The sequence below is a fragment of the Astyanax mexicanus genome, chromosome 8 (genome assembly GCF_023375975.1).
Source record: "Astyanax mexicanus isolate ESR-SI-001 chromosome 8, AstMex3_surface, whole genome shotgun sequence".
NCBI lineage: Eukaryota > Metazoa > Chordata > Actinopteri > Characiformes > Acestrorhamphidae > Astyanax > Astyanax mexicanus.
In genome coordinates, this window is record NC_064415.1 from 15634372 (window position 1) to 15649339 (window position 14968).

General features: G+C 38.3%; 1 protein-coding gene across 3 annotated transcripts in view; it reads right to left on the reverse strand.

Moving 5' to 3' along the window:
- The window catches only part of nlgn2a (neuroligin 2a), a 248713-nt gene that overhangs the window by 150873 nt on the left and 82872 nt on the right, over nt 1–14968 (reverse strand). For all 3 annotated transcript variants that reach the window (XM_007250160.4, XM_015606053.3, XM_049481913.1), the window contains exon 2: nt 9170–9988. In XM_007250160.4, the coding sequence (XP_007250222.1) occupies nt 9170–9641 (472 nt within the window). In that variant the 5' untranslated portion in view covers nt 9642–9988. The remainder of the gene's footprint in view (nt 1–9169; nt 9989–14968) is intronic.

Genomic DNA, 14968 nt, shown 5'->3' on the forward strand with positions numbered 1-14968 from the left:
CGAGTGAAAGACAGTGGATACAGACTCGGAGGCATAATGAAAAAAGAAAAGGCTTTGTTGCGAGAAAGAGGCCGCTCTCCGCACAAATAAGCGAGACATGAAAAAGAGCCTGTTTCCAAAACCGGCACCACATTGCCTAATAAAAGAGAAAACATGCTCACATTTATGTGTCCTAGTTTTCGTGTGCCCTTACGGTTCTCACACAGACTTCAGAAGACTACAGTAGAACAGTTCACTCACCAGAAGGGCTCTTAATGCATCATTATGAGATGCTTTGCTCTGGGTATGGGTCACAGGCAGGGGGGTGGGGAGGCATCATACAAAGAGCTCTGTGTGCAGATGGGCTACTAGCACATTTGAATAGGGAATAAGGGAGTAAGGTATCTATTTAAAGGACAACACAGAACAAAGCTAAGGGCTGACACAATGCTAATACATGCAAGGCAGGAATAGCCAATTCTACTCCTGGAAAGCTGCACAGGGTCCATTTTCCCTAAAGGAACTTGGTATTAAATATATTTTGTTCTGTGTAATCCTTGTGCTACCATTTAAAAAAACATTATTTGTACTTAAGATGCTTTTGAGAAACCTGGCCCAGGTTTTCAACACTTTAGGACACACTTTAGAGCACTGTGAAAAAGATACACTGTTTATCTGAGTGGTAAGTAAGTGTGCAACATTCTCTTTGATGTTTCTCAGTCATTGCATGAATCTGTGAAGATACGCCACCAGCACCCTCCGATTCCACTTGATTTAACCTAATGAAGTATAACTTAATTAAGTATTGACTGGCTCAAGCAGGTATTGGATAATTACTACAAATACAGCACTGCCTTGAGGAGGGGTATGGAAATAGTTAAGCTCACACACGGAAAGATCTAAAATGCAAATTGACCGCATTAGAGCAGCCTATAAGATTAAGTAAACACATTTTCCTTAGTTTAATGATTTAAACCATCATTAAGCGAGAACTGTGGCCCTATTTTAGTGATCTATAGGCAAGCCGTCAACCGCGCACAGTGCAACTTGATTTAGGGCAGTGTGTTCGGTATCATGAGGACGGATAAAGTATGCCTTGCACGGCAAATTTGGTGGATTGCTATTTTATCAGCGCAGTGCTTCTGTCTATACTGAAAGTCACTGTAGAATCAACATCATTTTTAAATTGTTACTGTAACATAATAAGCTGCTTTAAGTAAAAAATATATAATCAAAGCATGCTCTAAAATCAAATGTATTACTACAGCCAAGTATATATATATATATATATATTATATATATATAATGTATGACCATTGAGACAGCAATCTCTTGCCAGGTCAGGAAGGCTGATGTATTGCCTTCCTTCAAGGACAATCCATTTACTGAAGAGTGTACTTTATATTATGTTTGTTCACTTTCATTTGCAGATGTCATGGCATAATAAATGATCTAATTCAGTTGGAATTTTCCTGAAATATCGGTCTGAGATGGTTTGCACAGTTTGTAAGTAGATCTTGCTCTAATAAAGCAGTTCTTGTTTAAAAAAAAAAGTCGTCTAACAAAAGTAGACTGTTATCATTTTTAATTTAATATGGTCTTTTGCAGAGTCAAGTAGTCAGGGTTTAAGCACCGATAAAAATGTATTATATTTGCAGCAGATATTACCAGAATTTAGAAAATTGGAATATAATCAAGTTTCAAACATTTGCATTTTTTTTTTTTTTTTTGGTAGATATTCTAGAGCAGGGGTCACTTATAGGCGGACCGCGGTCCGGGTCTGAACCCAAACGTTGTCCAATGCGGACCCAAACTGATAAACTACTGAGAAGGATTTAATTGTATATGTGCTTTTCGGTGCAGTTAACTCACAGACCAATCACCGATTAGATCTGTTCAGACGCGGCAAGGAAAAATAAATAAATAAATAAACACACCGCTCCTCACGCGGGATCCAACCCGTGTTGTCAGGGTCGCGCCACTGCTCCGGCTGTAAAATTGGGACGCGGGCATGAAAAAACGCCTTTATAAGCAGATAGGGAGCCCAAGAACGGATGGAAAAACGAGAACGGGGCGGAAACTTAAGTCACCAAATCTGGCCGGAGAGGCATTTTTTATTGTTATTATGATATATTTTTTTTTTCATCATAGTTCAAACAACCTTACAGGATATAGCACTTAATCATAACACAAGTTAACAATCGGTCCGGACCTTGGCCTGTCAAAATATTCTCTTACTGGACCATCCTGAATTCGAATTCTAGTTCTAATCCTGTTCTAGAGTGTTTGTGAGCTGAAAATATACGGTTCTTACTTGGTATTAGAGCTCCAGTTCAGTTCTCTGATTCAGCTATGCTCTCTCTGCTACTCCAAAACACCACAAGTAGCAAAACATGAGAATTAATATTAACAATAATATAATAGGATACATATATTTGATGTTTAAGTTGATGTCTTAAATGATGGCAGGTCCACTGCTGATTAAAACATTAAGTCTGTCTGTACCTTGTTCTGATCCTTGAGTTATGAAACCTACAATACCAGCATGTAGTGTTAACACTGAACCTGCAGTGTGCAAAGTGTGGCTTTAAAGGTGTAGAGTAAAACTAAAAAAATGATACTAGGTTTTTGAGAATCTATACCTATAGCATAACATAATAGGTCAATACTTAATAATGTATTAATATTTTCTTAGATACCTTAGCCCTGCCAAATTCCAACATGCTTGCATAGTCTATTTGCTTAAAGAAGAAAGTTAAAGGTATTTATAATGCAAAATGTAACAGGAATATAGAGTATTGACTCTTTAATGTTTACTAGAATTAGTTGTAATGTTTGTTAAGTATTTTTCCAAGCAAATTAACACTAGCTAATATCTTTAAATACAATATTCTCACATAGCCCAAGACCTGCACAGTCCTGTAACGGCCTTACTCATCATGTGATGAAAGCAGCAGAGAAGAAGCTGAAGAGCAGTGAAGAATCTGACAGAGAGCTTTGAATGACGGATCATGGCTGAGCAGGGGAACACTGCAGCGCTGAGCACTCAGAGAATTGACTGGAGGGAGATGTATGGGAGGGCATGCTGTCTGGAGCGGGGCGGTGGAGGGGTTGGAGAGGGGGGTCAGCCGATCGCCCTCACGGACAGTGACTGATGAGAGGCCTGTGCTCAGCCTCCCCCTGGGCCTTCACACAACAGAGCTGCTGCAGCACCAGGCCCAAACCCTGTAGGGCTGCACACTTCTACTCCCTACTGCACAGTGTGTGCTCACAAATACACACACACACACACACACACACAAGGGCTGTGTGTAATATATTGTGTGGTAATCATTACTGCAGTATCAGCCTTTATAATATTGATACTGCAGAGGTATACAAAAAAAGCACAGGCCTCTGACACTCTAACAAGGGCTGTCAGTGTGTGATCCAACTAATCACAGATAGTCCAGCAAACATCACTACATTTGACCAGACAACAATGCAGGCCCTGCATTTATAATCCTTCTTTTTCATTGATTTTTTTTACACTAGTTCTTGTTTAGTGAGCTGGGGACATTTGGTCAGGTGTTAAAGCTGCTTTAGAGCCCAGAGTGGTCCAAAAAAATCATTGTTCTAGCGTTCGCTTCATGTGGACTCCCATTTGGTGCAGACCATGCCAGGTGTGAAAGCTATTTGCTCCCGGTATCATGTATGGGGTTGTGACTTATCACATTACCTCTTTTTTTATCAGTACATAAAAAAATAAAAAATAAAAAATAAAAAAAGGATTGGACTGGAGCAAGCTTACTCTAACACGCTCAACTTTGTGGAGTAAGTGCAGTTAGTAACTGTATAAACACTTTCTCTCTGTAAATAAAGCCTGAAAAAAAAATCATATATCAATCATATAAGAACAGATCCTTGTGCCTCCTGCACCATGAAATGCCATGTTTCCATAAAGCACTGATCCTTACCGTTTGATGCTTTTTTTACAAGTAAAAAAACAAAAAGCAGCAAACAACTTAAAAAAAAAATGTAGAATATAAGACTAGCACGATAAATATATATTATATTTTTGAAAAAGTTCTTGTGTGTGAAAATAAACCAGCAGTTTAAAGCTTCTACCCCAAACGAGCCAAGAATCAGTCCTGGGTGCTACCAGCTTGAAAATTTAACAAAAGCATAATCATGACGTCTAGATCAGTTGATCAAAGCATCTCCAAAACAAAAGACAGATTTTGTAGGGGGTTTCTGGTACACAGTAGTCAGTATCTACCAAAAATGTTTGAAAGAGAGTTAACCACTAAACTAGTGGTAGGGTTATAGGTAGTGCTGTGTAATATTACGACAAATATCGGGGGGATATCGTTTCTACAGTAATTACATTAATTATTCATGCAAATATATAAAGTAGGTTACGATAAAACGTATTGGCGTGATCACTTTGCATAAACTCGGTTTATCTAAGTGATAATAAAGTAATCTTTGCAAAAAAAAAGCTTCATAATGTGGTTTTGCGACATGGCGCTGCTTTACGTTATTTGACGGACACGCGCGTAAACGCCGGTTTGCGACATGCTTTACGTTATTAAACTCATGAGAGCTGAACAATGGAGACGCATTGTTCTTTTAAAAAATAATTTGCCACTGCATCTACCTCATCTTTTTTCATTTGATACACATATATTGCTAAACTAAAAGGTAGTAATTCTCATTCGTGAAAGTTTGGTTTAATGTCACTTTGAAATAAAGTTGGAAAAAAGTAAGCAATGATATTATTTTGTCATATTTTTAGAAGAATAACTGAAAACATACTTAAATGCAGTATATCATGATATATATCGTTATTGTGATATAAAAAGTTCCATATCGTGATATCTGATTTTTCCAATATCGCCCAGCACTATTCATAGGCTTCCAGGGCTCAATGGCATGCTTCTACACAGACCTCATATTACAACTTAGAAGACTGTAGCCTCTTGGGTCAGCGAACACACCAGCGTGCCAAATTATATGGTCCCAATGTTTCTATTAATATATTTGCAATAATACAGCGCAGTTAAGGAATGTGTCTGCTACCTCTTGCCATGTATGTCCTTAGAAATTCTTTCGTGATTTTATAAATACCCACAGGTCAGTTTCACAAAAACCATAAAAAACAGACGGGCACACAGCAAAAACAGGAGAGTTGAAATTTCAGAGTTAAACAGCTGAGAGTTGATTTTCACTCTTAAAGTGTAATTTTAACTCATTCAGGTTTAAATGGTGTTCAGTGTTGGAGTTATTTGACAGAGTTGAGTATTTCAGTGTTAATCCCACTAAACCCAATAAATACTGGCCAACTCCACAGAGATTTAATTAAACTCCGCCCAGTTAAACATGTTATTTGCATATTGGGTGTGTACAGGTGGGTACAGATCCTAACTTACCGTCAGTGTGAAATCTTGCCCATCAGGGCTACTTTCCATTGGGTATTGTGTTATATTTTGTTTAATGGTTGTTTGTCCAGCCAATATATTGTAGGCTATAAGAGCAAGTTACCGTCCTTTGTACAGTAAATTGTGATAAAGTGTTGGTAAAGCACTAAGAAAGACAACGGAAAATTATGCTGAATAATAATTAAATAATAAAAAGTCATATCAATATACAAATCTTTTCATTTATATATGTTTTATCTCTTTTCAGTGTTAGTGAAACAATTTAGAAAGTTAAAACGCTGGCAAGGTGTTAAATGTTTAACTATTTTGAAAGTGTTGATTTAACTCCAAAAAGTGTGGAGCTATATAACCCCTGACAAAGAGTTAAAATCAACTCTGTGGGAGTTAATTTAACACTTGCCTTTTTGCTGTGCACAAAAATCCACTTTTAACAAGACAGGCAGATGACGGACACACAGATACACCAGTTAGACTCAGCAAGAGGCAAGGGTTGAGTTTCTCAACTGTGCTGTATTATCACAAAGATATTAATAGAAACACGGAGAAACATCAAATCTGGTGCGCTGGTGCGTTTGTTGACCCCAGAGGGTTAAAGCATCTGCTGCTAATGTTTTGGTGCCAGATACAACAGGAGGCCTACTGAGGTCTTGTACAGCTCATGCCTCAATGGTTCAAATCTGTTTTGGCATCACGAGAGAGATATTTATACACAGATATTTATACAATGCACATGCAATAAAAGGCAGGAGGTTTTAATGTTAAGGGTGATCAGTGAATATTGTAATTGTATAATACGCAGCATTAGAACCGTGATATGGTATTTTTTGTCCATACTGCACAGCCCTAACTCACACTAGAATTATTATTAGTTATTATATTCTTTAGAATGTCAATCATGATAAGTAGGGACTGTAAGCTGTTACGTGCACTATTTGGTGTTGACAAAAAGGTCTTCGATTATGCGTCTGGAACAAAATGGCTTGTTACTTAATACGTGGGCCCGGGCGCTGGCCGCTGGCAGGGATTGGCTGGATTAAACGGAATTTAGGGATTTGGGAAAAAATGGAAATTGGCAGATTTGGGACTGCAGGAACTGGTAATTTTAGTAGAGGTCAAAAGATGGGAACAGAGAGAAAGAGAGAGAAAAAGAATGAGAGACAGAGAGATTGAGTGGGAGAGACAAAGAGAGAGGGTGGGGGGGATAAAGAGAGTGAGAGTGATAGAGAGATAAGGAAAATTAAAGAAATAGAGAAAATTAAGACTTAGAAAAATAAGGATTACAAATACAAATAGAAGAAATACAAGACAGACAGATTCTGAACAGATAGAAAAATGGAGGGAGGAAAAGAGACTGGGGAGGAGGCAATAAGAGACACACAAAAAAGCGAGAGGTAGGAAGAAAACAGAGATGGAAAAATGCACAGATACCAGGAGAAAGAGGGAGGTGTTGAGCTGTGAATGCTTAAAAAAAGCTACTAGCTGTTGGTGGTGTTCAGTGTTGACAGGCAAGAGAAAAAAACAACCCTATTCACACCAGGGGTTGCTCTCATAAACACACACACACAAACACAAACACACACACATGCTCGGATTGTTCCCAGCAGAGCCCCAGTGGAGTTGCACTTGCATGTTCAAGTGTTATGTTCTATTCTTTCTCTATTAAATCCACTGTGGATATGTGTGTGTGTGTGTGTGTGTGTGTGTGTGTGTGTGTATGTGCGGGGGAGCAGGAGAAAATGAGAGCGAGAAATTGAGAGTGTGTGTGTTTCAAAAGTAGCCAGCAAAGTGTTGAAAAAAAAACAACAACTCTCTTTTCATTCTTATTTAGATGGTGCTGCCTTTGAATAGAATTGAGTTTGATAGTACAGGTCCTTTATGATAAAAGAGTTCAGTAGGACCTTTAAACAAAACCATCTCACAAACAATAAAAAACAGGTAAAAAACAGCAGATCAGATGGAGAGAAATGGAGAGAAATTGCTAAAAGATTGCAAATTGTTGCCAATATTGATCATTTGTTCCTTTGGAGACCAGGGCGCATGACAGGGGACTATTAAGTGCAAAAGAAAAACCAAAATGTAGCTGCAGAAAATCGACACTTTGGTCCCGTAGAGAGTGTCTGTCCACCTCACTCTCTTTGAAACTACAAAACAAAATGGAAGTGGATAAGAAGAAAGAAAGAAAAAAAGAGTCCCCCTTTACTCAAGCCCGTAAAAGTCGTTCAGTCATTTGGGCTGTTCACTCAAGAGTTGATTGGCTCGTTTCAGTTGGAGTGTGCACTCAGTGGCTTCCCTAATGCACCAAAAATCACCTTACAAAATAAAAAAAACACATTGACAGTAATTGAAGCTGCATTTTGTGCACAGGCAATACACACTCTCTTAAATGAGCAGAGTGGAAGTTGTGTGGCATAATTAAATTAAGTTAATACAGTCAATACAGCAACTTGTTTTGTTTGTAGTTTTAGTATGTAGTTTTTTTTTTTTTTGACTGTGACTCTGTGCTTTCCGGGCTGCACCAGTCAGCCCTGACCTCACATCCTGATCCACACGCAGTATGCTGAAGAGGATGTAATGAGAAAGCAGAGCAGGATCATGTTCATGCACTCAAAAGTTTACCAGAATTGCAAAACAGCAGTCGGGAACAGTCTCCACCGACACTCAACAGCGTGTGTCGTGGATGGAGACAGAAGAAAAAAGATGTTAAAAAAAAAAAAAATGTGTGTTGTGTGACGTGTTTAGATAGACTGCTCTGCCTCCAGAAAAACAGCAAAAAAAAAAAACTTTGCAGAGCATTGAGGCATTTTTTATGCTATATAATAATATTATATGCTGTGCAGATACAAGCCTGGGTGCTGTTGCTTAACCCTTAGAAGTCTACTATAGCTACTGTTCCGATAGGTTCAATTAGTCACCCATCACTTCCTATGTCATGCCTGACGAAACAAAACCTCATACCCCCCCCCCCCCAAAAAAAAGAAGAGAGAAAAAAAATGCAGTCAAAAGTTTTTGAACATTTATATGTAACATGTATTGCATTATTATTTTATTTAAAATGTGATTTTCAGCAACATTATAAGGAATCTGATATCTAAATCATTGTAATGTTCTGTAATGTTTCTGGCTCTTCATTTCTTTTCCCCAATTTATATACGGAATTAGTGATTCCAAACACAAAGAAAGAAAAACAAAAATAATATTAAAGTGCTGAAATATATATAAAACTCCTCAGCCAATTAAAATGACATTTTCTTAAAATGAATGATAATTTTATTTCACCTGTGTAATTTGGCATTGAATCTGCCTGTATATTCTGAGAAGGTTTCTTCTTTCACTTTGTGAAACATCCTTTAACAGTGTGTAGTGATGTTGAATGTTATTGTAACTTTTGATGCCCTGTTGACAAATATATTTAAATATTTTTATATGATATTCTATGATATATTAGGGAGTCTGCAATTAGGATTTTTAATTTTAAAATTATGTTACTGAAGGCAACAGTAAAAAATCAGTTTCAAAGCATAATAATATATATTTTACTGTATTTAAAAATAAAATAAAACACTTTGAAAAAAGAGCTTCTGTATGTTCTAATAAGATACAAGGTAAATACAAGTAGGAAAAACAAAAATTAAGTTGTAAAAAATGTCAAAAATGACAAAGATTTAGAGACTTCTAAGGGTTAACAGTCACACTATGCTTGTCTACAGCACTGCACTGCACAGAAAAAAATCTCATTATCCTGCACTACATTGTGCTGGATGTGCACTCACCGTCCTCCGTGGGCACGTAGACGTTGAGGTAGAGGCAGTCTTCGCTCTGGTTCTGGATGTAGGTGGCCGCCACATCCAGGCTGTCCGTAAACCACACAGGCAGCATGATTTCAGGCAGCACCCCATGAAGGTTCTGGGGGCACACAGGGGCGAACTGCGTGGCGTTTCGCACTTCCTGCCATGATCCTGGAGCCTCTGGTGGCTGGAAGCGGCGGTCTCCGATGGGAGCGGTGGCGTACGGAACTCCGAGATACTGCTCCACAGGGCCCAGGATTTCATTGTTGAGATCCTTTTTGATGCCCCGCAGCTTGCCGTAGTTGGTGGTGACCGTGGGGTACTTGGCGCTGGGGTCAAAGCGCTGGCATGAGACGAGCACCAACCACAAGGACAGACACAAGAAGTGGATCCAGCCTAGAGAGTCTGACTTGCGGGCGGTGCCCAGGTTACGCTTACACGAGGGTAAAGGGTGCATGACTGTTTAGTCTTTCTTCCTGCTCCTTTACTCTCTATCTGGTGCTCTCTTGAAACGTCAAGAGAAAGGTCAAAGGGGGATGAAGATGTAATTATCCAGACAGGTAGGTGCCAGGATGGAAGGCTGTGGGAGAAAAAAAAAGGAGAGGAGAGGGAGGAGAGGAACAACGGGATCAGGTGGAGAACGGAAGGGTCGGGGAGGAGGATGCAGAGGTGCAGACTTCACTCCGAGTCCCGAGGAGTCGCCGTGACGATGCAGCAAAGGTCAAAGGGGGAAAGTCTGTTACGTTCCATCTCCCTGAGTGGTCCTCATGGGGTCACAGAGGGTCACACAGACACCCAGCAATCCTGTTAGGAGTAAAGAGAAGGACAGCAGAGGTTAGTGTAGCTCTATTAAAGGTGTATCCCAGGTCACTAGCAACCTGTGCCATCATTTCCAAATAAATAAGTCCATTTATTTTTACCCAGAAATCTCATGATTAGCTGTTTGTTACTGCCAGTGAAAAGTTTGCACAGTTTGGACACTGTTATCAGCACAATTTGTAGATTAATTTGTGGTAGCAGTGGTAAGTGCCGGGTTGCTAATGACCACCCTCAGTATGCATGAACAATCAATCGGTCATATACCCATACATCCAAAGATTAGCACCGCAGAAAAATTCTCAGAGCAGAGAAATGAATAATTATGTAACACACTAATCAACGCTGACCCATTTTCTTAAAGGTTACACATTTCCATACAGTGGCTGCATATATAATGATGACCTTTGACTATGTATGCCAACTGACATTTTCTGGGTTGTGTAGGCCGCGGAACACAACAAAACTCCCCGTATTCCAGCAGCAAGACAGCAGCAGTCATTCAGATAACAGTTTAACACTCAGTTTAGCACCCTGACAGCTTTTTATCCGCTGTCTGATTTAATGAGTTACGCAGCTAGTGCAATAGTTTATTAGCTCTATTTTGAAAACGAACAGAAAATGCATTTACTAAAGCATTTTGTTGTGAAACAATATCCAAAAACTGATAAAAGTATAAGTGTTTGGGGAGCAGGGTTGTTATGAGTTAACTAAGGGGGTTGACTAAGGGTTAAAGTCTTTTCCTAAGGCGCTGGGATTTGATTTTAAACCAATTTCTTGTCAAGCTTAAATAGAAGTTATTTTCTATATGCTGTATATTTTTTATATATGCTACGCACTGTTCCAAGGGAACAAATGGAATCAAAGGTTTAATCATTTAAAGCCAATAAATACATAAATATATAAAAAGTTGTGTTTGAAAAAAGTATATATTTGTATTCTGAGCATTTCAAACAGCTCCAAAATTGTGGGAAACTTTCTTACTGACTGATAAATCAGTTTAACATCATAAATTAGTACCCAGAGTGTATCTAATGTCTTCTATTATTCTATATGTAATGCACATTCATTATGTGCATTTTATTTATTTATTTATTTATTTATTTATTCCAAATAACCAAAAAAACATTAAATAAAATAAAACTTTAAATATAAGCTTAGACTTTCTTTGAATTTAAATAAATTATTATTAATAATGCTTAATGCATAGTTATATATAGTAAATAACACTCACCCCACATGTTATTGACTGTCTGTACATTTGAATAAACATGATCATTTTTAACCACAGTTATTCTCTTTCTTTAAATTTTTTACCTTATTTTCTGTATCAAAATATATCATAAAATATACAGTTTTTGCACAATATGTCAGGGTTTTTTAACTTTCATTTTTTTTTTTTTTCATTTTCATTTTTTTATGTTGAGAATATCTAAAAGCATACAAATAATTTGGCAAATATGTTACTGTACCAAGATATTAATCTATTTTTTTAAGAATCTGAAAATCCATGAAATAGTGTTTTTAAAAATGCCATGTGGTCTAGTTCAAGGTTAAGCCTAGGGCACAAAATGTAGTAAAATGCCAACAGATGAGTGAAATCTTTTCATACTTCAAATGTACCTGCTATTACAGAATGGGCCACATGCTTAGAGTGTACCATTAAGCTGTGTACTATTGTATAATATTTGATCTCAAAGACACAATCACAGTTCTGAAGCTAAAAAAATAAATAAATAAATGGTAAAGACATTTAGTCAATCACTTATAATTAACAATCTAAATGTATACAAAGTCTGTAATGTAAAATAATGTGTGGGTATAACGCCTAATTAAGCACATGAACAAACATCTCATACTGCGCACGCCTTTTGTTCTTTAAAATCCTCTAATTGTGGGGGAGATGACTGATGCTTGCATGTTTTGATATTAATTTCTTCTGGAGTTCGCTACCAGTGATGAGAAAGCAGCTGCTGCCAGCTTGCAGTCCAGAAGCAGAATTTGGATAAATACACCCACGCACACACACACAAAACACAGTAGGAACAGCAGGGAGCTGGAGAACACAAAGAGATTCAAACCCACTGGAAATAAATAATGAAAGATACGACTGAATGAGGACAGCTAGTTCCATAACATGCGAACAATATTCACAGTTTATTGTCATTATCATCATCATCATCATCCCTACCATTACCATCATCATCATCATCATCACAGTCGTCATCATTAACTCCATCACCCTCACCATTATCATTATCTTTACCACAGAAATAATCAGCAGTCTGCACACATTCTGCTCTCTAGTTTGTCCTGCTTTATTGCTTTATCATCATCCCATCATAGTCTAATGTCTCTGTTAGTGCTGCTTCTGCGCTGCCAGTCTGCCAGAGTGTTCTGTTAGGCCAATAAAGCTGTGTGAATGGTAAAGTGAGGTACAGGACTGAGAGAGGTTTGACATGCTCAGTAAATAGCCTGCAGGCCTACGCAGCCACTGCAAGCTTAAATTAAACGTGTATAAAAAAAAGTGTACTACACTTCTGGACATATAAAAAAATATCTCTGGGTAAAAAGGCAACTGCTGTTTCTTCTACCCTGAGCGGAGAGGGATGGAAAAATGGAGTGCAATGTGAAAGCAATGCTTTCCTCATTTATACTTTCCCCCTCATCGTGCAATCACAACCATGGCTTCCTTTTATCAAGAGAATGGTGTATGTGTGTGTGCATGTATGCATGTGTGTGTGTGTGTGTGTGTGTGTGTGTGTTTCATGCCACTACTGACATGATTCACTGGTTGGTCACTAATTAAACCTTAGAGACCATGCATTCTGGCCAACACACTCACACACACACAGACAGCACAATCTAGCATTCATGCTACAAAACTGTCCGAAAGGAGAAAAAAAGGTAAAGAGAGAGAAAAAAAAAATGCTAACAAAGAAATGAAGAACAGAAGCTAACAAAAAATGAGACCAGGCACACATCCAAAATAAACGTGCACTGTAAATCCTCTGAGAGCCACGCAAAAAAAAAAAAAAACAGCGTGGCATGAAATAAGCAGGGAAAAGGCTGTGCCCACCCGAGAGCAAAGACTGGCATAAGCCTAGCCTAGCCGAGCCCAGCCAGTCAAAGCTGTGCAAGAGAATTACCTGACTGTGCTGGAGTGTAGAAAATGTCAGAATTAGAAATACAACTATATATATAACTAACACAATGTCTGCTTGATTAAATACTCCATGATGCATGGTCACAGCTCCATGCTGCACACTGTCCTGCTTTTGCATTATGATATAAATATTTCAATGTATTCTCACACCCCTGTCACACATATTACTTACAGCATACTCTAATTACATATGAGGGCTGTGAATTGGCAAGAACCTGATGCTGTGGCTCAGTCCCTTCTGTTCTATAGAAACGAAGCCAACATTTACTTCACATTGTTCAATTTGACACAAGAGTCATAACAGCAACTGATTCGAATTCCATTCATGTAGCTTGCCATCAGCTGCCAAAGCCCTGAGAGAGCACAGTTGGCCTTGCTCCCTCTGGGTGGGTAGATGGCACTCCAGAGGGTGATGTCGCTCAACACTTGGCATCTGTGAGCTGATGTATCGGAACTGAGTTGCTGCACTTTCCTCCGAACGCGCTGTGATGCTATTTGGCAATGCTGCATCAGCAGCAGTTCAAAAAGAGACTGTAGCTGACTTCACATGTATCACTAGTGATAAGGGGAGTCCTAATGAGTGGATTGGGTAATTGGCTTGTAAATTAGGGAGAAAATGGAATAAAAATAAGAAAAAAAAAAAAAGACTCAGCTACTCCATATAGTGGACAGAAAGGACTCCATGCAGGTTGAGCTGTCAATCACTTTTCCAAAGTATAACGCCACCTTCTTACAGTATAGCAGAATAAGGTTTTCTAAACTAATTTCTTGAGAAAAATAAAAAAGTGGGCACATTGTTAGGAGACGATGCACTGTCCATGTTTTCTACAGTCAATGCTTATGCAGAATAAAAAAAATACTCAATAAAATTCTTACTGTGTATTTGTATATTAGTATTTTATTAGTATTTTATCAGTATTTTAAAATAGCTACTAGTTGCTACTAGTTAATTTTGTGTGTGTGTTCAAATATTAAGTAAATTAAATATTACGTAACCTACAAATGTGTAATTAATTGTGTGGTTAATATTTTAACATATCAATGTTTTAACTGTCTTGAGCATTACCCTTTTTAATCTTCATTCTTGACACATTTTGCCCATCTTTCTGTAGATCTTTTAAAATGTGAAGCCTTGTTATACCAGCATCATTCGATTAGAAGTATTAGTATTAGAATCAAACTGTAAGGGGCTTAGAGATTCCCACCCCTAATGGGTTGTATTTAAATTTTGAATGCATGCTCACTTTTAATTGGTACAATTCTCCAAAACAAAAAATCAATGTGAGGAGGAAAATATTCTTTGCTAATTAATGGGACAATATTATACTTGAGTAATAAGTAAGTATTTTTGGACCATGTGCAATGATCCATGTGAAACGCTAATACAACTTTAATCAACAAAATCCATAAACAAGTGTTCAAAACTCTTGCTATAACATCAACAGTCTGCACATGCAAAACAGGTCAAACATTATTTAGAGAATACATCAACTGTTTCCAGCTAATCCAACACAGGCTGTTCTGGAATCAGTGGTCTTGCTACGGCAGATCTGAATCAGTCCAATGACTTTGCTTTCCATCTGATTTGGATCCAGTGAGACACAGTCGTTAATCACACTGCTGGACTGGTCTCAGAGCAGCTGACGTCTGTGCCCTCTGGGCAGTCAGGAGTGGGCACAGGCCGGGCACAGAGCGGGCATGAGGCTGGCAGGGCCAGCACTGCCTCAGGACACTCAGGTTATTTGGGTCTTAATTGCTTAATTGGCATCGTTACAAGGCCTAATTGGGCTGTTGTGGCCGTG